Here is a 24,382-nt window from a genome sequence, read left to right on the forward strand (position 1 = left end):
GGAAGCCATGAGTAGTATGCCAACAATTAGGGAGAGTCAAGGGCAGAGTTGAGTACAGTAGGCATTACAAAAGAGTGCTTGAAGAGCTAAAGGTCTAAAAATTGATAAATCTCTGGGCCCCGATGGGCTACATCCTGGAATTCTGAGGGAGGTGGCTGAGGAAATAGAGGCTTTGGTTGTGATCTTTCAAAAGTCACGAGTCAGGGAAAGTCCCAGATGACTGGAAAATTGCTTTTGTAACCCCCTTCCTTAAAGGATCAAGGCAAAAGATGAAATTATAGGCTGATCAGCCTAACCTCTGTTATTGGTAAAATTCTAGAATCCATTAAGGATGAGATTTCTAAATTCTTGGAAGTGCAGGGTCAGATTAGAACAAGTCTGCCTGGATTTAGTAAGGGGAGGTCATGTCTGACAAACCCTCTTAGAATTCTTTTGAAGAGGTAGTAAGTATGTTAGACCAGGGCAACCCAGTGGATGTTATCTAATTTAGACTTCTAAAAGGCCTTTAAGTTGCCTCACAAGAGACTGCAGAGCAAGGTGAGGGCCCATGGTGTTTGAGGTGAGCTACTGGCTAGGATTGAAGATTTGCCTTCTGTCAGACAGCCAGATTTGGATTAAAAAAGGCTTTTTTGAATGGCAACTGACGACGAATGGTGTCCTGCAGGGTTCAGTATTGGGGCCACAGCTGTTGACTCATTTATGTATTAATGATCTGGATGAAGGGACTAGGGGCATTCTGGCAAAGTTTGCCGATTGATACAAAGATAGGTGGACAAGCAGGTAGTACTGAGGTGGGGAAGCTGCAGAAATATTTACAGTTTAGGAGAGGTCCAGCAAATGGCTGAAATTCAATGTGAGGTTTTGCACTTTGGAGGGGGGGGGGGGTGGGGGAGGAAAAAAATACAGGCATGGACTATTTTCTAAATGGTGAGAAAATTCACAAAGCAGAAATACAAAGGGATCTGGGAGTGTTTGACCAGGATTCAAGGTTAACTTGCAGGTAAAGTCTGTGATTCAAGTGAATGTAATATTGGTGTTTATCTCTGGGGTTGGAATATAAAAGCAGCAATGTGCTTCTAAGGCTTAATAGTTTAGTTAGTCCCCATTTAGAACATATCCAATTTTGGGCCCCACAACTCAGAAGGACATACTAGCTCTGGAGCATGTCCAGCAGAGACACTCTAGGATGAACCCTGGAATGGTAGGTTTATCGTATGACGAACTGCTAAGGATCCTGGGATTGTACTCATTAGAGTTTAGAAGGTTGAGGGGAGATCTAATAGAAACTTACAAGATAATGTATGGCTTAGGGGTGGATGCTGGGAAGTTGTTTCCACTGGGCGGGGAGACTAGGACCTGTGGGCACAGCCTTAGGATTAGAGGGGGTAAATTTAAAACTGAAATGAGATGACATTTCTTCAGCCAGAGAGTGGTGGGCTTGTGAAATTCATTGCCACAGACTGCAGTGGAGGCTGGGACATTGGATGCCTTCAAGGCAGAGATTGACAAATTCTGCTAAGAAGGAATCAAGGGCTACAAGGAGAGTGCAGGGAAGTGGAGTTGAAATGCCCACCAGCCATGATTTAAATGGCAGAGTGGACTCTGGGCTGAATGGCCTTACTTCCGCTCGTTTTGTCTTGTGGTCTAAACTGGCAGAATAGCTAGAAATGTAAGAGTTAAAGGATTGAAAGTTTTTAACATTAAAGAGGAGAAGCAACTGTTTCTCCACAACAGTGACACGAGGATCCAGAGCAGGTGGTGGGAATATAATAAAATAGAACCAAACTGTTGATGCTGGAAATCTGAAACAGAAATGTGAGTCTGGTGGCATCTGTGCAGAAAGACTTGAGTCAGTGACTGTCAGAATTATTAGCAGCTGGGAAATGATGTATTTATATTGATTTTGTAGTAGAAAATGGGAGTGAGATGAATGAATAAAGATGATGCCTACTGACATTAGGGAGTGTGGAAAGGGGTGGGGGAAGTACTGGGATCATGTAGATAGTAGGCAGGGTCAGATCCGCTGAAAGCTAAAACCATGGAAATATAACTTTGGAGTATGTGTAGCTGATGTGGAATAAGTTCATGATTAGTGTTTGTTAACCTTTTTTTAGATGACTAAAATAAACCCAAGAACTGGCTGCTAGAAACCACAAACCAGCAGCTGGAGAGACCCATCAGGTCTGGTAGCACCAGTGGGGAGAAAGAGTTCATATTGAGTCCACTGACCCTTAGACCACTGAACTCTGAATAGTTTAACCCTCCCACTGTACTTCAGTGTACACCTTATCTGGATCCAAACAGCAAACCCCTCTCCTTGAGCTATTAAGCAGCCAATTTAACCTTGCAAATAAATACAGGTAAAGTATTTGTTGTTCATATAAGCCCTAAACTGAAAGACCCATTGCTGGAAGTGAACCGAAACTTGCTTTTAGGTCTGTTTTCACAAACTGAACCTCCATATAATGGGGTCTAAAACTGAAATTTCCTGACGCCAAGTTTGAGTGTTTTAAATGGAGGATGCCTGTCCCGCAGCCAATAAAAGCACAGCTGGTCAGTCAGCATCTGAGGAGGAGAAAAGTCGATGTTTGGGCTGAAACCTCTTTCACCCTGAAAATGGTCTGTCTGACCAGCTGTGCTTTCCTGGTTCTGCATTTATTTTGTCTCTTCCAGCATCTGCAGTCCTTTTGTCTCAAAGATGTCTGACCTGCACTATGTTCAGCCATTTTGAGCAACACAGATGCATAATTTCTGGAATATAATACTCTGCCTCACTATCCATTTTATAAATGATTTCTGGATTAAGTAATATGTTGGCAGTGACTTTTTGAAATTCACTTCTGAGATGTGGGTGTTGGCTGTGTCAGTACTTCTTTCTTAGGGCTAGTTGCCCTTGAAGGTGGTGGTGAGCTGTCTGGTATTTTCACATGGTCATTTGGAGGATGCTAGTGTTTTTCAACACTAACAATGTGTATACATCAGCTTAAAAGTGAGAATTGTTACATATCTAAATTAGTTTATATTTTCTTCATTGCTTAAAGGTGTTTAGTTTTTAATTCCCATTTCTGGAAAACTGAGTTTTGTATGTGATTTTGGCACTGTCTAAAATGGTATATTTTAGTGCTGTATCTGAGACTTGCAGAAAAGTGTTAAAGTGAGCGTGACCTTTTGAGAGTAATGATGTGCTTGAGCTGGATGGATTTCAAATGGTGTCCACTATGGAATGAAATTGCCATGCCTGCTTGAACAAAGGCCACAATCTGAATACTTCAGCTATTTTAGCTCATTAAGGATGTTAAATAGAAAAATAAGCTATCATGGTTCCCAGTCCCCTGCCAACCCCATTCAGCAACCAACTTGTACAAAGATGTTCAGTTCAACACTAACTTTTGTGATTTGCTGTTTAAAACTGTGCAGCCAATTGTATCTACCTTTCTCTGATCCACCCTTATTTTTCTTCATAGGTTGTGAAGACTATTGGGCTTCGTGAAGTCTGGTTCTTTGGACTTCAGTACCAAGATACCAAGGGCTTTCCCACCTGGCTGAAACTCAACAAAAAGGTCTGCTGCTACTTTTAAAAATACGCTTAGCAAGTATCTCATGAAGGTTGAATTCTGCATGCTAATGACAGGGAATAGTTAGTAACTTATTGCCGTGAAGGATCATCTTTTAACACCTGTTTTCAGCTTGCATTTTACTCAGCTGAACTCGTATTTAGTACCTTTTTAAAATTAAACCTTGTGGCACTTGATATAAAAGAACGCAAGTGTTAGCCTCCAGTTAGCTTTCTGCACTTTGGGTTTGTGATTATTCCACATGTGAAGTGGCTGAGGGATGGGGGTGCTGGGGCGGAAACAGGCAATCAAAACTTACTTGCAAGTGATAGGCATGAGTTTAAAAATTCAAAGGGAGTAATGGTTTGTACTATGAAGCAGGCTATTTGTTGCTAGCAAATAGGCTTTAATCAAAAGCACTGCCATGTAGTATGCCTGGGGCAATTACTTCAAAGCTCTTGCACATCTTCAAAAAAGTATCAAATCTGAGAGTTGCCATGGACAATGTTACTACTCCCACCTTGTATTGATTGATTGATTTTTGAAATAATTCCCCACACTGACTAATCCAGAGTGCACCGGGAGACTCTTTGCTTTGGAATCAGTTGTCTCCTCCAGTATCTTCCACCATAATGTCTGACCAATCAACAGTTTAAATTCCTTCCTTTTGAACTCCTTGTCTTCTCTATCCTGATTAAACACCACTTTTGAAAGCATGTCCTAGTTTTTAAAAAAAACATGTCCAAGTTTCATACTGCCAATTGACTAAAGTGAGGATTTTATTGGCCAAATGGCCCAGATCTTGCAAGCCCTGATTTAACAAGGTGCTCACCACTATGGAGAGCCGCAATGGAAACATTTCTCTGGGAAGCTGATGTACAATTCGATCCAGCAGTTAACTAGAATGTTCTGACAGCTGGGAGAATGTATGCATTGATCCTGCCAAAATTGGTGTTTTAAAACATTTTGTTGGGTTCTTTCTGATATTTGCACTGATATTTCTTGGGGCTGCTTCTCGTTGGTGTGAAGTCTGAGTTTCCCAACCCTCCACATCAAATTTTAAAGGATCTGCTCTCATAACCCAGCTCTGCAGTGCCACTTGTGTTGAAGTGTGAAGCGGGGGGACAGGTGTGGGGGGTACCCCAACAGTGTGTGATGCTGAGCAGTCCTCTACATTTTAAATGTAGAATTCCAGGAATTAAAATTGAAAACTGTTAGTTATCACTGAGCTGAAGGCATATCTTGATATTTTTGGTTACTGTTAAGCTTGGTGAGACCTGTGACACAGTGATCACTAGAGTGCCTTTGCACTTGGCAGCAGGTCTGTGCTGCAGCCTACACTGAAATACTTTGCATGTAGTTGGCAGTGCACTCTCCAACTTCTCCACTGACTGCAGGATGCAGACCCCATATGATCTGAAATGTGCATGCATGGTCACCTTCCTTTACAAAGGAGATGGCTGGCTAGCTGAGCATATTTATGGAGAATGGGTACCCCCACCTGTTAAAAAGGACTAGTTATTTTCTCAACCTTTTTAATAAATGTTACTACAGATCTTATGACTTGAAAGTAGGACTCACCTTTACAGAGGTAGAGATTCTGCCACTACACACCTCGTTAATGAAAGTCATGTCTGTGATTGCGTTTTTCACTATTGTTGGGTAGTGCTCTCATGCTGCTGGAAATTGTATAAATCCAGAATTGCAATCCACCCAATCGCTTAATGCTGATTTTTAACCTGATTGCCTTGTGAATTTTTATTTTTTCCACTGGATTTTGATTGTAGCCAAATGAATAACACTTTTTTTTGCTCTGGACCTGGATTGCTGGAGGTCTGATCTGCCAGCTAGGCTGCATGGACTTGTGTACGCAATTGTGTGACAACTGAGGGTGCATACATGAGGATCAATGGTCGGCACAACATTGTTGGCTGAAGGGCCTGTTCTGTGCTGTACTGTTCTATGTTCTAAGTGCTTAACACTTGATGGAGGGCTTCTACTTTTATAAGCTGTTTACTTAGTTGGCTGGTTTGTGATGCAGAGTAATGCTAATAGCATGGGTTCAATTCCTGCATTATCTGAAGCTGAATGAAGGACACTGCTCAACTCTCTCCCCCCCCCCCCCCCCCCCCCCCCCCCCCCCCACCTCAACTGAAGTGTGGTGACCATCCAGTTAAACTACCACTAGCCAACTTGCCCACACCACCCTCCCTGGGTCCAGCCTCTAATGGAAAAGCAATGCAGCATCCTCTAGAACAATGGTGACGTTACCTTTTTCAAACTTTTGAAATGGGATCACGTAGATAATATTTTGTAACTCCTTTCCATGATTCACTTGCCTGTTTTAAACATGTCTGTGGGGTGAATGTGATACAGCAGAATCTCTAATTGCCTTTTTAAAAAGGGTGAGAAGATCTAATTGGAATAAAGTGAAGGAATGCTCACGATCAAATGTTAACCCTACTGTCAACTGTGTGTGTGTATACAGAAGACAGAAGTTTTCAGTCCTGGAGACAGGTAAGGGCTGCAGGTGCTAGAAGCTAGAGTTGATAAGTATGGAGCTGGAAAGGCATAGCCAGTCAATGTCATCACAGGAGCAGGGAGGCCAATGCTTCAGGTCCTGACAAAGTGTTCTGGCCTGGTGTTGACTTTACTGCTTCCCAGATGCTGTCTGAACAGCTGTGCTTGTGGAACTCCATGTTTATTGAAGTAAGTTTAACTCTTGCCAAAATCTAATGAGTTAAATACCATAATACCTTTCATAGCTGAAAATGGCAAATCCTCTGCCCTAACCTGCATCAGAGTGCCTGGCAGCTTCATGCTTTGGATGCAACTGGAATGGTTGGCGTCCTGTCTGAGGACCAGCAAGTAAAAGGAAAAACTTCATTTGAACAAGTCTATCTTGCCACTGCCACTTTAAAATTGTCAAGTATTTACCTTGCAAACTCTGAATCCACTCTTGCTTATGTAGTGTGTTCAGAAATGTTATGGTATAAGCAGTTCAGTGCTTTTGTGACATCCAGTCAAAGTAGTCCATGTCAATAAGTGTATTAAAGAAATGGGAAAGGAACCATCATCAAATTCTCCAAGTGCACCTAATCCCAATTTTGAAATATATCAATGTTTCTTTGTGATTGTTAGATCAAACACTCTTCCCCAAGAGCAGTGTAGGTGTGACTGCAGTAGTTCAGAAGACGACATCATCCTCTTGAGGGCAGTTAGAGATGAGATAGTGCAGGCCTGCCAGAGAAATCTCCTTTTGAAAGGATACATAAGTGTGCTGTTTTCAGTTGGACCATTCTTTTTTGGTGAGACATCAAAGTTCCTTTGTGAATGCAAAGGCTTTGTCTGATTAGGTGGATGTTCAATATGTGGTCTCTTTAACGGAAAAGAGGAAACTACTGTTTGCCTGGTCACTCTTCATTTCATCTTGTTGCTATTCTTGGCTTATTACTCATGAATAGCTGCTATATTTGTTGAATTGTGTCATGCATTCAAAGAATCACTTGTGAATTTTTTTGGAACATTAATGTGCTTTATAACTTTTTTCCAGTTTTGTGCCTCATGCGGATGAAGCATTAAACTGTTGCTAGACCTCGACCAGTCTCTTCTTAAACACAACTGGGCAATCTGGAAGAATATCCCATTTGAAATGTACCCTTTTTAGAAATTCTTCCCTTCTATAGTAGTCATGGTCCCTTTTATTTAGTGAGTTTTTATCGAAGGTTATAGCTCAATGTAAAATACAAACTTTTTCATGTTGTGCACTATTAATTCTTTGCTGGTTTATTGCTTGGCATTGTTAACACTAGAATATGGTCAGGAGCTCTCTTTTAACCACCTGCAGCAATATACTGGAGTTGATCCCTCTTGTGTAAAGATTCAAGTTGAAAAGCTGTTTTTATGGCATAATTGTTTGCGCACACAAAGTAGATAAAGACCTGTGTTCGAATGATGGGGGAGGGGGGCAGGTGCGCACTGTCAAACCAAGACCTAGGGGTTTGGGTACACAGTTCTTTGAAAGTTCTGTCACAAGTAGACAGGGTAGCTAAGGTGTTGTTAGGCGTGCTTGCCCTCATTGCTCAGACCATTGACTATAGGAGTTGGGGATGTCATTGTTGCAGTTGTACAGGACATTGAGGGAACGTTTTGGAGCCCTGCACACAGTTGTAGTTGAATTATTGATTTGGAAAGATTTCAGAAAGGATTTATAAGGAAGGCTCCAAGAATGGAAAGTTTGACGCTGGGTAAGCTGGGACCTTTTTCCCCTGGAGCATGGGAGGTTGAAGAGTAATCTCTCTATTAAAATGCTTATAATATAATGAGGGGCATAATTTAACCCCCCCTCCACCCTGTGTGCTGCCCAAGGTAGGGTAGTTCAAAACTAGATATATTTTTAAGGTGAGAGGGAAGAGATTTTAAAAGCCACTTGAGAGCAACCTCTCTCTCAGCACATGTAATGAATTGCCAGAGGAAATGGTAGAAGCTGGTGTAGTGAACAATTAAAGACATTTGGATAGGTATGTGAATATGAAAGATTTGGAGGGATATGTGCCAAATGCAAGCAAATGGTTTAGTTTGGGGAAACTTGTTTGGCTTGGATGAGTTCGACCAAAGGGTCTGTTTTTCATGTAGGGTTGAGCCCAATAGGGATAATGTATCAGCGCAACTAAGTTGTCATTGTTATTTTCTGCTTTTATAGGTGACTCAGCAGGATGTTCGTAAGGACAGCCCATTACTCTTCAAGTTCAGGGCAAAATTCTTTCCAGAGGATGTATCTGAGGAGCTGATTCAAGAGATCACCCAACGCCTCTTCTTCCTGCAAGTGAAAGAGGGCATTCTGAATGATGACATCTACTGTCCCCCAGAGACTGCTGTATTGCTAGCTTCTTACGCTGTGCAGGTCAAATGTGGTGACTTCAATAAAGATGCCCACAAATCAGGCTATTTGTCAAATGAGCGTCTGCTTCCACAACGGTAAATGTCTTGTTTTCATAGCCGTATCTTGAAATCTGCTCACTCCAGTCAAAGTAATTTAGCATTATATCTGAATATGCAGTTAGATGGAGTAAAATAGACAAACCAAAAATATCTAAATTAGAGATAGCAGGAACTGCAGATGCCAGAGAATCAGATAACCTGGTGTGAAGCTGGATGAACACAGCAGGTCGAGGAGCAGGAAGGCTGATGTTTCAGGCCTAGACCCTTCTCCAGAAATTAGAACATACTCTGGCTTTGTAGAAATAATTTACCTAATGTCCTTCAAATGGTGACTGAGAAGCCTTTTTGGAGTTTACTTGTTTATAGGATTTGTGGTGACTGGGCCAGTTTTTTTTCTTTGGCTCATCCTAAATCAGACCCATACTAAAGTGTCCTGTAAAAGGTGGTGGTGAGCTGCCTTTGGAACTGAAATATGGGGTGAGGTGGGGTGGGGTAGGTACACGTGCAGTGCTGTCAGGCAGGGGTTTCCAGGATTTTTCCTTTGGTGCTATAGGAATCATTGTTCCAAGCCAGGATAGTGTTTGGCTGAGGGGGCAATTGCAGATGTTTGCTTTCCTGTTCATCTGCTATCCTTGTGCTTTTCGAGGTTGATTAGAGGCTGCAGAATATGAAGCTCCTTGTTAAGGGAGTTTTGAAGCTCTTGCAGTGCATCTTTTGAGATTGTGGCAGAAGGCTGTACTATGGTCATGGTATCAATGACACACCAATCAACAATCAAGTAGGCTGCCTACCCCGGATGGTTTCAAACTGTTGTGAAGTGGCACACATTCCAACAAATGCATAGTATTCCATGCCCTCCTGGCTGCCACTATCCTTAGGTGGTTGACAGGTGTTGGGAAGTGAGTTAGTTTGCATAGAATTCCTAGCCTCTGATCTACTGTTGTCTCATTAAGATTGGTCCAGTCCCACTTCTGGTTAGTGGTAACGCCTTGCAGTTGTTACGGGGATGTAGGATCTGTGCCACACATCGATTTCCAATTTGTCAGCTTAAACCTTGGGTGTTGTCTGTGTTACTACTGCATTTGACTGTCTCTTCAGTATCTGAAGAGTTAGAGGTCAACAAAGCCTCACTTTAGACCTTTTTGTCTGTGTGGTCATTGATCCCAGAGCATCAGCCTGGGGCCATGGATTATAATCCAGTGACAGGACCGCGACTGCCTCTTTCCCATCAACTCCTCCACTGTTTTAAGGCTGCCTTGATGCCATACTGTCAAATGTTTGTGACATCAAGGGTAGCCACTCTAGCCGCCTGTTGGAAATTCACCTGTTTTGTCCATGTTTAAAGCGAGATGAGGTCTGGAGCTGAGTAGGCCTGGCTTAATCCAAACAGTGTCACCTGAGCAGGCATTCCTTTATCCACTGGAGATGACTGACTGTCGTTATTTTGATAGATTAAGGTGGTAATTGACTAGGTTGGATTTGTTCGTTTTTGTAGATATGGCATCTACTTGACTGTGGGAAGCAACACTATCTGTACAGCTGCAGCTTGACTAGGGCATGGCTAATTCAAGAGCATAATGTTGAATCTTCACAGGAACTGTTATGGCACCTGATGATTTTCGTAGGTGCGCATGCAGGAAGTAGATTGAAGATTGTCAGTTTGTTTTTCTTCACTTGCTGTGGGGTGGTGAGATAAGTGAACTTCAAGTTTGGCCAGAGTCTGGAATCAAATGCTGAGGATTTTTTATGGTAGCTTTTTTAAATTGGGTATTGCTGCCATCACCTGTTTTGGGTCTGTCCTGCCAGTGGGACAGGGCAAACCAAAGAATGGTGATAGTATGGAACACTCCCTCCTCTGCAAGCCATGACTGGAGCTCCCAGTGTTTGGTGCACACCCCTAAGTGTTGGTAAGCTTGCAGAGTTAGCAGTCAGCTTTTGTACCCACCACATTAGAGGAACTAGGCTGGTGTCAACCAAAGTCTAGTCCCTCTGGAGTAAGGGGGAAGAGGTAGACAGAAAAAAATGAAAAACACACTGGAAATTTTAATGCATAGCATTTAAATGTGTTTTGGATCGTTTTTAAAAACATGGACAGCTTCATTTTGGGGAAAAAAAATTTGTTGGTTTGAGGGTGCCTTCATGCCCTGTCATATTGAGCACTTGCCCCATTGTTTTGCAGTTGTTTTCTTTGCCCTGTCAAAGGAGTGTTCTGTTTTTTAAATCCTTGTATTTTAACTGAGCCAATAGTTTTGTGCTTGTGTTGGTTGATAGCTGGTTTGTTTGGTCATGTGTTGTTTTGTGTTCTGTTCTGTAATTGTGCTGCTTTGGTAAGAAAAATCTAAAGCTGAGCTACAGACTTTCCAACACACCAAAGAATGGTCTCCAGTGTGCAGATGGCTGGAGATGATGCAATTGTGTTAAATTCCTCCTGTGGGTATATTTTAATACAGTAAAGTGCTGGTTAATGAGTTAAACAGGCATTCCTCTTGTGATCAGAGCTGCAGGTGATGTTTTCAATGAGTTGCTTTTTCTGTTGTCCACTTGTAGGTAGTGCTACTTTCCCCTAGTCTTCCAAAACCTTAAATCTGATACGGCATGGGCGACGGTTGCTTTTTGCCTTGACATATGATCATGAGAACTGGTCTCAATACTATCCATTTGGAATTTGAGAAATTTTAGTTGTTTAAAATGCCAGGTTTGTTCATTGTTTGCAAAAGTTAAGGGACACGCATGCTTAGGAATAGAACTCTTTCCATTTAGGTTAGCTCCTGATTTTAGAGTACTCGGAACCCCCTCAAATAGACAGACAGGCAGACTGAGGCTAATATGCGTTTCTGGAGCAGTCCGAAGCATTCAGTCTTCATAATGTTTCCCATTATAACACTACTGTGACCCTTTGTTTGCCAATTGATGTTACATTAAGGCCACGTCTTTGTTTCTACTAGACAGTCAGTTGAGGTCGTTGATTCACTCAGCAGCCCTGCAGTCACTAGGGAGACGCTCAATTTGAACATTAATGAGCACATGTTCCAATGTGGCTCTCAGAGCCACCTTCATTATGGCTGACGGTAGCCATTCAATCCACTGTGCCAGGCTCTTCAAACAAGCATCATTATCTAGTCCCAATTTCCTGCTTTTTCCCCATATCCTTGCAAGACGTTTCTAGCTAAATAATGGTGGAATGCCTCATAAACCTGCAGTGCATTCCATAACTTAGCTACTTTGCTGGAAAGATTTTCCCCTACTGCCATTTTCTGCTTTTTGTTTGTTTGCATGCTACTTTAAATCTGTCCTCATCCTGCTGTTTCTTTTTGTATGAGTAGGCACTGTTTCTCTTCGACCCTAAGCAGCCCACTCAATTCTCTAAATGTCTAGCAAATCTCCTCCTTGTATCTTTCCATTCAGAAGTCTCAAGACTGCACCCGGTGCACTGGAATAAAAAGTTTTTAGTTTGACCCAGCACACTGACCAAACTTGTTAACTATTTCTGATTTGTCACAATCCATTCATTTTTAATCAACGGTAGGTTGCTAAATTTCTAGGCTGTATTGAATGTCTCATGTCCCTCTCGCAGTCGCAATGCTCTTTTAAAGCTTAAGCAGAATGCCTCAATTTCTCTTTGAAAGTTTGTAATCAATTTTATTCTTCAATCTGGGTTATGAGTAGATTTGGTTTATGAAGTTGCAAAGTAGTTTGGGAGTTTATATTTCAGTTAGAGGTGCAGATATCAGTCTTGAAGCATGACTCCTATATTGGAGCTAAAAATACAAATACAGCTAGCTAATGCATTTGTTACCAGAAACTTAAACAATCACCTGGCTTATTTGTGAAAGTCATTTGGCATATTTTCTGTGGACATAACCAATTCAGACTGAAAACATTCTCGATGACAGGACTGCACGGGGAAATCTCAATCTGCTTTATAATGGTTTAACTGTGTTCTCTGCTACCTTCAGTGTCCTGGAACAGCATAAGCTGAACAAAGAACAGTGGGAAGATCGGATCCAAATATGGCATGAGGAACATAGAGGAATGATCAGGTATACCAGGAGGTGACAATGTGTACCTTTTCTTGTGGAAAAGTTTGTTTTTTCTTTAAAATGGAGTAACTTCAATTAGTAATTCATGGTGTTATAGTTGGAGTGATCCCAAACTGAAGCTGCTGTTCTTTCCATCCTAAATTTGAATCTTCTCCAATTCCTTCAGTTTATTTTTGTCCAGGACTGAGATGCCAACTGTATGCTTTGACACCTGGTGTACTAACAGCATAAGCTTGGTCAATTCCTTGCTGTGTGGCTGCTTTTCAGTAGCTGGTATAAATTTATAAGGCTGCTTGTTGGGTTTTTGGGAATTTGTGAATGAGGCACTTATACTGTGTTCTGTAGTGTGAAAGGGCCCTACAACTTCATGGGAAATGCCAGCCTCCATCTTCACAATACACTCTGCTTTTCACCAGAGTGTGGCTAGAGCCAGTTGGCAATGGTCTTTTTGTGGGGGTGATGCAAAAGAAGCTGTAGATTCAAATTGCTTTTGGATTAGTTTTTACTCTTAAAACATTCCAAGCTTTGTTTCCTCTGCGCTGGATTTAAATCAGCTAAGGTCCTTCATCTTGTCACAGGTATGTCAGGGATGGTGAGAGAAATTAAGTGATTAAAACTTGCATTGTAGTGCTATCTTTTTGGAAACTTAACATTTTAAGTGATATTAAATCATAAAACTAACAATTCGGAGGTCTGATTTTTATTTTTAGTATGCTGTGATTTTTGTCACCACCTTGTGGCTAGTGTGTTCCAAGTACAATGATTAATCCACTAATTTGAAACCCTTGTACTATTTTCATTAGAATAGTAATATAGAATGTACTTTATGGGTTTATTATCTTTTCAAGCTCCAGACATAGTACAAGAACCAATGGAAAGGAGTACAACTTATTATATATTTCTCAATTACCAAAGTTTAAATTTCTCAACACTGGGTGATAGTTAAACATGCTTATTTTATTACCAGTTGCTGCAAACAAGGCTCTTCGTTTTTTAAAGTTGTGGGCGGTGTGCAAGGCATTTTGTGAAACTCTCTTGTTGCACAGATTGTGTATACCAATTCCTATAAACCCACCCCTGCTTGACCAACAGAACTTTCACACTTAGGAAAGTGGAAAATGATCCAGTATATGCTTTTAAAGTCAGCTTTGACCTTTTGCTCTTCTCCCCACTTCCCTCTTCTCTTTCCCCCCCCCCCCCCCCCACCCCCAAAAGTGCATTATTATGTATAGTGTCCTTTTATTTGCAGTGTGAACTCAAATTTTTCTGTTCTTCCCGCAATGTCTTCAACACCAGCCCAATGCCTTGGGGTATCTATAAGTGTATATTGATGGAATTCAGTGTTGGTACCTACTTTCTTTTAACAGGGAGGATGCCATGATGGAATATCTGAAGATCGCTCAAGATCTTGAAATGTATGGCGTTAACTACTTCAGCATCAAAAACAAAAAAGGCTCTGAGCTGTGGCTTGGTGTTGATGCTCTCGGACTGAACATATATGAACATGATGACAGGTAAATTTTAGCATGGAGGATGCTTTCTCTAGGATAACAATTTGATAAACGAACAAAGGTAATGAGTGACTTTGCACCTTTTTCACTTTCACACTGATCCCTGGGGATGCAAACTTAGCCACGAATCACTTGGCTAGATATTTGCATGTTAGTGACTGCTCTTAATTAGGAATGGGTTAACAGTTTAATGGAAACTCTAACTGATTAACACAAATGGGAATTATCAGTTAGCTTGTCCGATTAGAATAACATGTCCAGATTAACAAACAGTCCATGTGGTTACAACAGGGAACATATTTAATGAGTATTATGCAAACATTGTAATGTGCTTGTGCCTTGTAGCTAAAGATCATGTTTTCAGAATGTGTTGCTCATAAAGTTTAGCTTCTAACTTTTTTGTTCAGCTGTGTTGTTTTTGTGATTGGGGCATAATTTTATGTAAAAAAGAGAGGCATTTTAACACATATTAAGGTAATGTTTCTCCTCTTGTATTAACATAATATGTTCAAATTGGAGTTGGTTTGAACAGTCCTGACATGACTAGTTGACAATACAATTTAGATAATGGTTTAGACAAGTGGTTTGGTGAATATTTCACAGCAGGGTTTCTTGCCTGATTTTTACTGCTCCCTTTTCTCATTCCACCACTCTTCCAATTCCCAAATATGAGGATAAATTTAAACTGTAATTACTGCTTTGACTGAAATTTCCTAATGTTTCATAAAACCAGAAATTTAGCCTGAATCTATGAACAACTTGTATGGAGGGCAGCGTTAACCACCAGGAAGCCTCTGCATTTATAGACCAGAAATAGTTGGCAGTTGCAGACTAGAATGGATAGAGAATTTTTTTTAGCTAAAGCCAGTTTTTGGATGCAGTGTGTTTTAGTGGCAAGTGGGTGTACCCATGTGAATGTTGAACTAGAATATGTCTGCTCTTAACTTAAGGTTGACACCAAAGATTGGATTCCCATGGAGTGAAATCCGAAACATATCATTTAATGATAAGAAGTTTATCATCAAACCAATCGATAAAAAAGCACCAGTAAGTACAAAAGACATTGCAGCTACCTATAAATATCTCATCGCAATGTTTGGATAAAGATCACTCAATTGTGACTTGACTGTTAACCTGTTGCCTTCAGTTTACAGCATCCAGGTTGTTTCCTGGCAACAAGTAATTTTAGTTGTACTTGAAGCAGCAGACTGTAGATTGATGTAACTTGAGGGTTTGAGCATCCTAATTTTGATAATATAACTTCAACACTTTGAACACACGAGAGTGGAAGTACACTTGTTCATTAAGCTAGTAGATAATGGAAACAAAAAAGACTGTGGATGCTGTAAACTAGAAACAAAAACAAATTTTTGGAAAAGCTCTGCAGGTCTGGCAGCATCTGTGCAAATAAATCAGAATTGACACTTTGGCGTCTAGTGATCCTTCCTCAAACTTTGCCAAAACATTAATTCTGATTTTTCTCTCAGTTGCTGCCAGACTTGAGTTTTTCCAACAATTGGTTGTGCCAGTTAATAATAGGTTAACCTTAGTTACATGACAAATTTTCAACCTGATTTTTGACCAGGATTCAGAATTGAAGTAGCTAATCTGCCCTTCTATAGAAGGTAGATTCTTAAGAGGCCAAGTGTTTGTTTTTTGTTCTTTTGGGCTTATGGTTCAAGAATTACCTGTTGCTTATAAATCTATTTATGTTGTGTTGACTTATTTCTGAAGATGGTCATTGTTCTAATGTAATTATCTTTATTAGCATTATGGTTACTTAATATTGATAGGCTGCTCTTGGTTGACATCCATCCTCGTGTTTGGTTCTGAATATAGGTCACTGGCAACAGTTAATATGGTGAATCCTTAGCTTTTTTTTTGTTTGATACATTCTTTTTCTCGCTGAGGAGCAACATGCTAAAATGGAGGAAAAAGCAATGATGTAGACTTGTGTTCTGGTGCCAAACCTGCATGAAGCAGTTAGACATTATAATGCATTCACTTCAAATATGAAAATGGTATGCCAAGTTCTCTTTCCTTGCCATAGGATTTCATATTCTATGCACCGCGTCTCCGCATTAACAAGCGTATCCTGGCACTGTGCATGGGAAACCATGAACTCTATATGCGCAGACGTAAGCCAGATACTATTGAAGTCCAGCAGATGAAGGCTCAAGCAAGAGAAGAGAAGCATCAGAAACAAATGGAAAGGTCAGGAGTACTTTTTTGAGCTGCAGCAAGTGGGTTTCAACTTGCAAACTGCGAAGTGGGATTTTAAAAATGATGCCAAATTCCTGTTTGGTTTTTTTTGCCCTGACACTGCATGCTAAATGCTCACATTTAGTACTCTTAAGATTGTCAATCTTTAAATGTGTAATGCAACTTGACACTTACTTACAAATTCCTTGACTAGGAGATCCTTGAGCATGGTACTAAGTATTTCTTAACAACCAGAAGCTTTTTCTTGTCTATCCATTCTATTCTGTATAGTTATCTCCTTCCCCACACCCCCCTCCCCCCCCCCCCCCCCCCCCCCTCCTTCAGGCGGAGCTTCTAGCAAAAGAATATCTGGGGCATTGAACTTATTCAGGTGCTGTGCTTTTTTGAGAAAACTAATATGGCAGTAATTAGAGGAGCAAGACTTTTTGGCAGCTGTTCCTCCTTCACCTGAATGTCTTGATGGATGAATGTCAATTATTTGGAATGGCTGTTTGATTTCCCTCCAGGTACTAGATACTCTTAGAATAGAATATATTAATGCATTTCAGATACATTACACTATAGTTGGGACAAGAGAATACATAATTTACTGACTTAGTCTTTAATAAGAAAAGCTAGATGTTCAGCTTAACTTTTCAATCTTCAAAGCATTCTTTGTCTCTAGAGCGCAGTTGGAAAATGAGAGAAAGAAGAGAGAGCAAGCAGAGAAAGAAAGACAGAACATAGAGCGTGAAAAGGATGAATTGATGGAGAGACTGAAACGGGTTGAAGAACAGACTGAAAAAGCTCAAAAAGGTGATGTTGTCAAAGAGCAAATTGGTCTGAGTGGAAGATGTGCTTCCAGTGTCAGTTTTTTCGTGACTAGAGGATTGGATTGGGGGACTTATTCCTATTTGGAGAGCAACCAACTCATTCTTCAGTAATATCTAAATTCATGGAATATAAGCATCCTAATGTACATGGGCATTTTTATGCTTTACAGACAAAAGCTTGATTTATCAAGCATGTCCCAAATCCTCTTGCAATACCGGTTCCATAACCTACTACTGTAATTTGGGGCTGGTTTGAAACTTGAACAGCAAGAGGAATTTCCGAAGTGATCATTGGATAAGTATCCAACACCTCCCTGCCTCTATTGCACCAAACAGGATCAGTTGATGGTTAAGACAAGTTATTGAAATCCCTCTGAGGAAGGAGGGAAAAGAGGTGGTCAAATTTTAAAAAACCAAAAGAACTGTGGATGCTATAAATCAGGAATAAAAACACAGTTGCTGGAAAAGCTCAGCAGGTCTGGCAGCATCTGTGGAGGAGAAAACAGGCTTAAGTTTCAGGTCCGGTGGCCCTTCCTCAGATTCTGAGGAAGGGTCACCGCACCTGAAACAGTAACTGTTTTCTCCTCAGCAGATGCTGGCAGACCTGCTGAGCTTTTCCAGCAACTTCTGGTCAAGTTGTTTTTTTAAATCTGACTTGAAATAAGACCTGTAGTGCTGTCCCAGAGATTCTCTGCATGTCTGTCTTTTTTATGCTGGTATGATATGGAACTATTTGAAGTACTAATCATCTCCTCAGACTATATTTTATAGTGCCAGTTGACTTTAATGTCTGCAAGGGGGCAAACAACAACGTTTCAAGAACCATGAAACATGTTGCAAGTGGCTCTTGTAGAAATGCAGCCATGTTATCTATCTACTGTGTAATGAGCCCCATTGCCAAGTATATGCCATGTTTCAGGCAGTGGAGTTGCCTGCCAGGGGCTTACCCCCCCCCCCCCCCCAGCCACGCCAGGCTCCCCCCCCCCCCAACACCACCCAGGCCATGCCTGTAGGTTCAGGGATGTACAGGCTAGGTGGGGATTAGCCACCTGTAATACAGGGTTACAGGGATAGGGGGAGGACAGTCTTGGTGGGATGCTTTTCAGAGCAGGCCGCTTACTGACCAAAGGCCTCTTCTGCACTATATCCTATAATTCTAAATGTGCTGCTGCTCTTTCCTGTTGTAAGAGAAAGCTGGCCAGGGTTTCTGCTCACCAAGTGTGAATGAACTTCTTGTCTGTTTCTGCTGTGAACAGGAATCCTTGACTGGTGCCCCCTTTTTTAAATAAACAAGACACTTGTGTAACTCTGGAGACCAGACATTGCCTGATAGCAGTAGTGGGAAGTAAATACTTCTGGATAGACTGTGCTGGGAGGGGTGGATAGCATTGGCTGGGGTGGAGAGGGGAGGAAGGCATCACACAATTGATTCTCTCCATTCTCGTCTCCTGTCCTGAAGTCTTCCTGCTGAAGAGCAATGGCATGTTTTTAGTTTAGAAAGTGAGGCCCATTGGTACTGCTTTCAGCAGCATAGGTTGGAGACTAAGACAAGTACTTGCTATTCTCCTTTTTTGAGAAGAGTTGACTGTTTGGTTCAGGACAGTGGCCTAGTCTACGCTTTAATTGGTAAGTTGGAGGCTGTAGAGAAAGGGCTTATTTCTTTAGACCTAAAGAAGCCACGTGACCTTGAACTGAATACGGTTACCTTTTCCCCTAAGAAAAGCCGCCACTTGGCTCAAGTCATGATGTTTTTATCTAAGAATTTGTGGATCACTTGTAAAATGTAATTTATTTTTGAGAAAACACAATGAATCTGATCATTGAAAAGATTGTCATAAATCATAACTCCTGTTCCCAACAATATTCTTTGCAGACTTTTTTAACCCCAGTGAAGCATACTCTTGTCTTTATTCAATAGCATCAACTGACATGATTTAATTGTTTCATTATGGAAAAAAGGCAGAGACAGGCTCACTCACTGACTTTTCTCTGACTATTGAGGCTGCTGCACATGAGCATGCAATACAGTGACTGAATCTTCAATGTTGATCCAGATGCCACAAAAATCCATCGAATTGGGTCAGTCATGGGCATGGAAACATGCTGGTTCCCACCTGTTCTGTTCCATGTTGAGCACCACTTGGAAGAAGTGCTGAGGATAGAGGGGCCGAATTAATTTGGGGCATTAAATCCTTATTTTGGCATGCATTTCTGAGGAAGGGTCTCTGGACCTGAAACATTGACTGATCCTTTTTCCCTCCCTCTTCATAGTGCCAGACCTGCTGAACTTTCCAGTGACTTGTTTTGGTTCTTTATTGAGACTGTCTTTGTGTAGCACTGCTACTTTGTGAACTGGGATGGAATTAATTCAAAACTGGGTGTATGTAAGGTTCTTCTTGAGGTGGAGATTCTACCAAGTATTCCCTCAGTGATAGGGTCCTTGTGATCTTGTCTGTTCTCCACTGTACCATGTGCTGTCAATTGCAGTCAAACCTGGCTCCATGAAGACTGCGGCAAGCATGCTAATAGCAATATCAGGCATGCCTGAAAATGAGGTGTGAAGCTACTATAGAGGACAAGAAGCATTTTGTTCTGTTTGGTGTGCAGTTAACGGGGCCAAATTTTCCCACAACCAATGGATTGGATCTGATCCAATCCAATTCAAGTTCTGCAGTTGTACCAATCTAAACAGCCATTAGGAAGTCAATGTTCTCTATCTTTAGTGATAGATGTTCCCAGCACATCCAGGCAAGAGACCAAACTTGAATGATTTGCATCCATCTTCCACCAGAAGTGTTAAGTGGGTGATCTGCCTGCACAATTTGAGGTCCCTAGCATTATAAGTTCTAGTCTTTGACCAGTTCCATTTACTGAAGCTTTTTTATCAATGAAGATACTAGTGTGGTTCACAGCCAATGCAGTTACCAGTGTTCCAGAAATTATGTTGAAAAGTTACGTAAGTAGCTGCACCTTTTAGTCGAGTGCAGATATGTTGTATTGAAAATTGCCCAGGTATGTCTTCACCAGTATAGGACAGATCTGACCTTTGCCAAGTGCTGTCTCCATCAGGAAAGAGATGGAAGGACTTGATCTTTATTGCTATCAAAACTGCATTTTCTTAGCAGTAACCTGCTCAGTGACTTACAGTCTGGATTTCACCAGGGCAAATCAGCTGTGGACCATGTTTTACAGCCTTTGTTCAAACATGGACAAAAGAGCTAAACCCCAGGAGGGAGGTGAGCCCCTTGACATTGCAGCAGTGTTTGGGCCTGGGGAATCGAGGAGCACAACTAAAACCTGACTTAATGGGAAGCTGGGCAGAGCTTCCTGCTGGAATTGTACCTAACCCAGGTGAGGATGGACATCAGTCACCACAATTCTAGAACCTCACTGCAAGGGTGACTCAGGGTAGTATGTTGGACCCAACCATCACTGACCTTTCCTCTGTGTCAGAGGGTCATAATTGGAAATGTTTGCAGCTAACTGTACAAAAGTTCAACCCTTACAATTCCTCTGACACTAAAACAATCCATAGAGCATGACCGGAACAAAATTCAGGCTTGGATTGTCATGTGACAAGTGGCACTGCTTGATACTCTTTTGTGGCACAAACATCGCAGACAGTCTTGTTGTTTGCTACTGTCGTCTAATGAGACCAGACTAGATTGGACCAACCATGTAAATACTGACTGCAGGAGTAGGTTAGACTAGAAATGCTGTGGTGAGTAATTCCCCATAGTTTGTTCACTGTACAAGGTACACATCCAAAGAACGATGGCATGCCCTCCATGCGACTAAAGTTCATCTGTCTCAGCATTTGAGCTTTACACCATCAGAAACAATCTGTTTGATCAGTACTTCACTTTCAACATTCATTCCTTCTACCACTAACAGTTGCAGCAGTAAGCAACATTCTAAAGATGCACTGCAATAATTTCAGGCTCTTCCAACAGTACTCTCCAAATCTGCAATTCCTACTTAAAAGGCAAGCCTACAGATGCATAGAACATTAACACCTGCAAGTTCCCCTCCAGGTTGCACACTGTCCTGGCTTGGAACAGTATTGTCACTCCTTTGCTGTTGCTGCTCACCCTTTAATCCTGGAGTGCTCCTAGTAAAAGCACCTCAGTATGATATGCAGTGTAGTTCAACAAGACCGATCACTACCTTCTCTGGGACAGTTAAGCTTGGGGACAAAACTGCTGGCCCACCTTTTTTGGTGCAGGCTCAAAGGGACAAATGGTCTACTCCTATGTTCTGTGCTTCTGGTACCCCCTTCCCATGAACAAATGAAAAGGATTGGTAAGATGGATCAGCAGGGGAATGGAGCCATTGTTGCAAATGTATGCAGTTTTTCTTGCAGCCTTGTGGCCCATAAAGCCAAAAGGTTAGCAAGGGTACCACCAAATGACCTTTGGTCTGCAACTATGCAAGGTGTTCATACTACTTGAGTCACTTACTTTTAGAAGGTGGAAAAGATTTAAATAAATGTTGTGAGCAGAATGTGCCATATAGAAGAACTGTAATGTAGATGACAACACCATGTATAGTAGTGAGAATCTTTCACCTTGTTCTTCCAGAACTGGAAGAACAAACTCGCAAAGCACTGGAGCTGGAACAAGAGAGGAAAGCAGCTCAGGAGGAGGCTGAACGACTAGAACAAGAGCGCAGGGCTGCAGAGGAGACCAAGGCTGCTTTAATTGAACAGTCCCAAAATCAAATGAAAAATCAAGAGAATCTGGTAAGTATCACTGAGACATAAAATTTGAACAACCTTAATACACTTTGTTTTATCAGAATTTCAGCTCAACAGCCTAAGATTTTGGATTCCTGCCAAATAAAGTAATATCACATGAACAGAGTTGATCCACTTTTTTTTGGACCAGTTGCTTATCTACTTCTGAGGCAGCAATGTTTGTGGGGTGGTGGTTGGTTGGGGTGCACAAAAGCTTTCACCACTTATCTTTGTATGACATTTCAACTGACCCTGCATTTGTTGGTGAGGTGGGAATGCCATTTCTGGTTTGATGTAAGCAAATGTTGGTGGTGTATCTTGTTGCAGATGAAACACATCCTGTGAGAAACAAAGCACTGGATGCTGTAAATCAGACGAAAACTGAAGTTGCTGGAAAAGTTCAGGTCTGGCAGCATCTGTCTGTGGGGTGCGGTGGGGTGGAGGGTGTGGAAATCAAAAGCTAATATTTTTGGGTCCAGCGAAGAACGGTCACTGGGCCTGAAATGTTAACTTTGCCCAGTGGGGGTGGGAGACATGACAAATGCCACCAGACCTGCTGAGCATTTCCAGTAACTTCTGGTTTTTTTCTCCCTTTTTTGAGAAATCTTGGTGTGCTTAGAGGTTAGAGTTTGGGGGGAGTGGGTGGAGTTAGACCTGTGGTACTAAGTCTTCAACTTTTTTGACCTTTTTCAACCTGAATTCCAAATCAGGGAAATTTGCCTCCTGGTTATAGGATGTAATGTTCTCCCCCAAAAAAAAACTTCTGAAACATTCACTTGCACAACTTGCTAAACATGGCTAACAGAAAACAAAGGATGAGGGTGGTAGCCTGAAGAATACAATATGTAGAATTTGTGCACAGATGTTACTACCTAATCCAAGACCACAAGTCAAATGTACTAGTGCTTCCAGATAACAGTTGAGGGCCAATCCTACATCCTTTTAATGTGACAATTTTGACCTAGCTGGAATGTGGAACATAGAACAGTACAGCACAGGGACAGGCTGTTTGGGCCACAGTGTGCAGAACATGATGCTAAGTTAAACTAATTGCTTCTGCCTGCCCTGGGTCCCTATTCCTCCCACCTTGCACATCCATATGCTTATCTGAAAGTCCCTTGAACATGCCTATCATATCTGCTTTCTCCACCACCCTGGTGGCAGCCTATTCCACTTTGCTAGCAGTTTCTTTTAAAAGGAAAAACTTGCTCCTCAATCTCTCTTTGAACCCCCCTGCCCTCCCCATGAATGTATACCCCCTAATATCAGACATGTTCAACTCCAGGGGAATTAAATTCTGACTGTCAACCCTATCTGTATATCTCTATTTTCATAGATTTCTTCCAAGTCTCCCCTCAGTCTCTGCTGCTCCAGAGAGAAAACACTCAGTTTTTCTAGTCTCTCCTAATAATTTGCATTGTCTAATCCGAGCAGCATCTTGGTAAACCTCTGCACCCATTCCAAAGCTGCCTCCACATCCTGTATAGCTCTTCAACTGTACTTGAGACTCCAGACCACTTATAAAACAGCACACAATTCAATTTACTACACTGAATTTTGTATTAACATTATCTCAAATTTAATATTTTTGCTGTGAAGTTTTCCAAAACAAGGTGAAAATTGCTTGAGCTGTGGGCTGGAATGTCATTTCAAGTACACAGTGCTAACACACACTGGGATAGGTGTAGCATAACTAAATGCTGAATGTGTTTTCTACTTTGCCCTTTTGTAGCTTTAGTCTCTGTCTCCAGAAGTACATTCTCTACTGACCTTGGTGACATTTTTCACTTTAGTCAACCAGTTGTTCTGTGACTGCCTGTGCAAGACTGCTAATTTAGTGTTGAAATGTTTTATTGTTAAATATTGATATAAACATTGTACAAAAATGAACTCGTGGCCTGGATCTTCAGGGAGATTGAGCAGGAGCTCTTCCTGAGTGGTTTCCCCAAAACAACAAGCTGAAAATGACAATTTTAAGTGCAATTAGAGCTTGATACTGTGCACCAGTATAAAAATATTGTGCCGATATTTGGCCATATCTCAGATTGAATTCATTGCTAGCTATATTTTAGCACATGCATTTGTTCACAAGTCTTAGGCAAGTTCTAAGGTGTAAAACCTCCAGTTGTTAAATGTAACAATTGGTTATTTAACACTTGCTTAGCAGGAGTGCTGGACTAGGAACTGATTCAAATTTTTGGGATAAATCCTTTTGTCAGCTGTGAAATTGTTGAGTTACCAGTTTGTTTTTTATAATGGAATATTTGTGAAGCAAGATACAATTATGATCTACAGTGCAAACTGTCAGCTCTCAGACTTTAAGTATGCCTAGGAGTGTTCAAACTCCAGGCAAAATGTTCTTTTCTCTAAGCTGTTTGGGCCCCATTCACTGAGCCCAGTGCAATAATTCTACCCCATATGAATTTGCTTTCTAGCTCTCGAACTGTTAATATCAGCATTAATTTATTGTGTTTTTATGGAAATATGAAACTAAAGCAGTTTGGTTTACATTTATGCCTTCTATTTTCAAAGTAATAACAAAGTAACACCATGATGACTTTACCTT

General features: G+C 41.3%; 1 protein-coding gene across 2 annotated transcripts in view; it reads left to right on the forward strand.

Annotated features, from left to right (window-relative positions):
• Positions 1 to 24,382, forward strand: part of msna (moesin a) — an 87,854-nt gene that overhangs the window by 58,223 nt on the left and 5,249 nt on the right. For both annotated transcript variants that reach the window (XM_048544373.2, XM_048544375.2), the window contains exons 3-10: positions 3,465 to 3,560; positions 8,257 to 8,531; positions 12,452 to 12,535; positions 13,903 to 14,049; positions 14,997 to 15,093; positions 16,097 to 16,260; positions 16,934 to 17,064; positions 21,662 to 21,822. In XM_048544373.2, coding sequence (XP_048400330.2) covers positions 3,465 to 3,560; positions 8,257 to 8,531; positions 12,452 to 12,535; positions 13,903 to 14,049; positions 14,997 to 15,093; positions 16,097 to 16,260; positions 16,934 to 17,064; positions 21,662 to 21,822 — 1,155 coding nt within the window. The remainder of the gene's footprint in view (positions 1 to 3,464; positions 3,561 to 8,256; positions 8,532 to 12,451; positions 12,536 to 13,902; positions 14,050 to 14,996; positions 15,094 to 16,096; positions 16,261 to 16,933; positions 17,065 to 21,661; positions 21,823 to 24,382) is intronic.

Source organism: Stegostoma tigrinum, chromosome 15 (genome assembly GCF_030684315.1).
Source record: "Stegostoma tigrinum isolate sSteTig4 chromosome 15, sSteTig4.hap1, whole genome shotgun sequence".
Classification (NCBI taxonomy): Eukaryota; Metazoa; Chordata; class Chondrichthyes; order Orectolobiformes; family Stegostomatidae; genus Stegostoma; species Stegostoma tigrinum.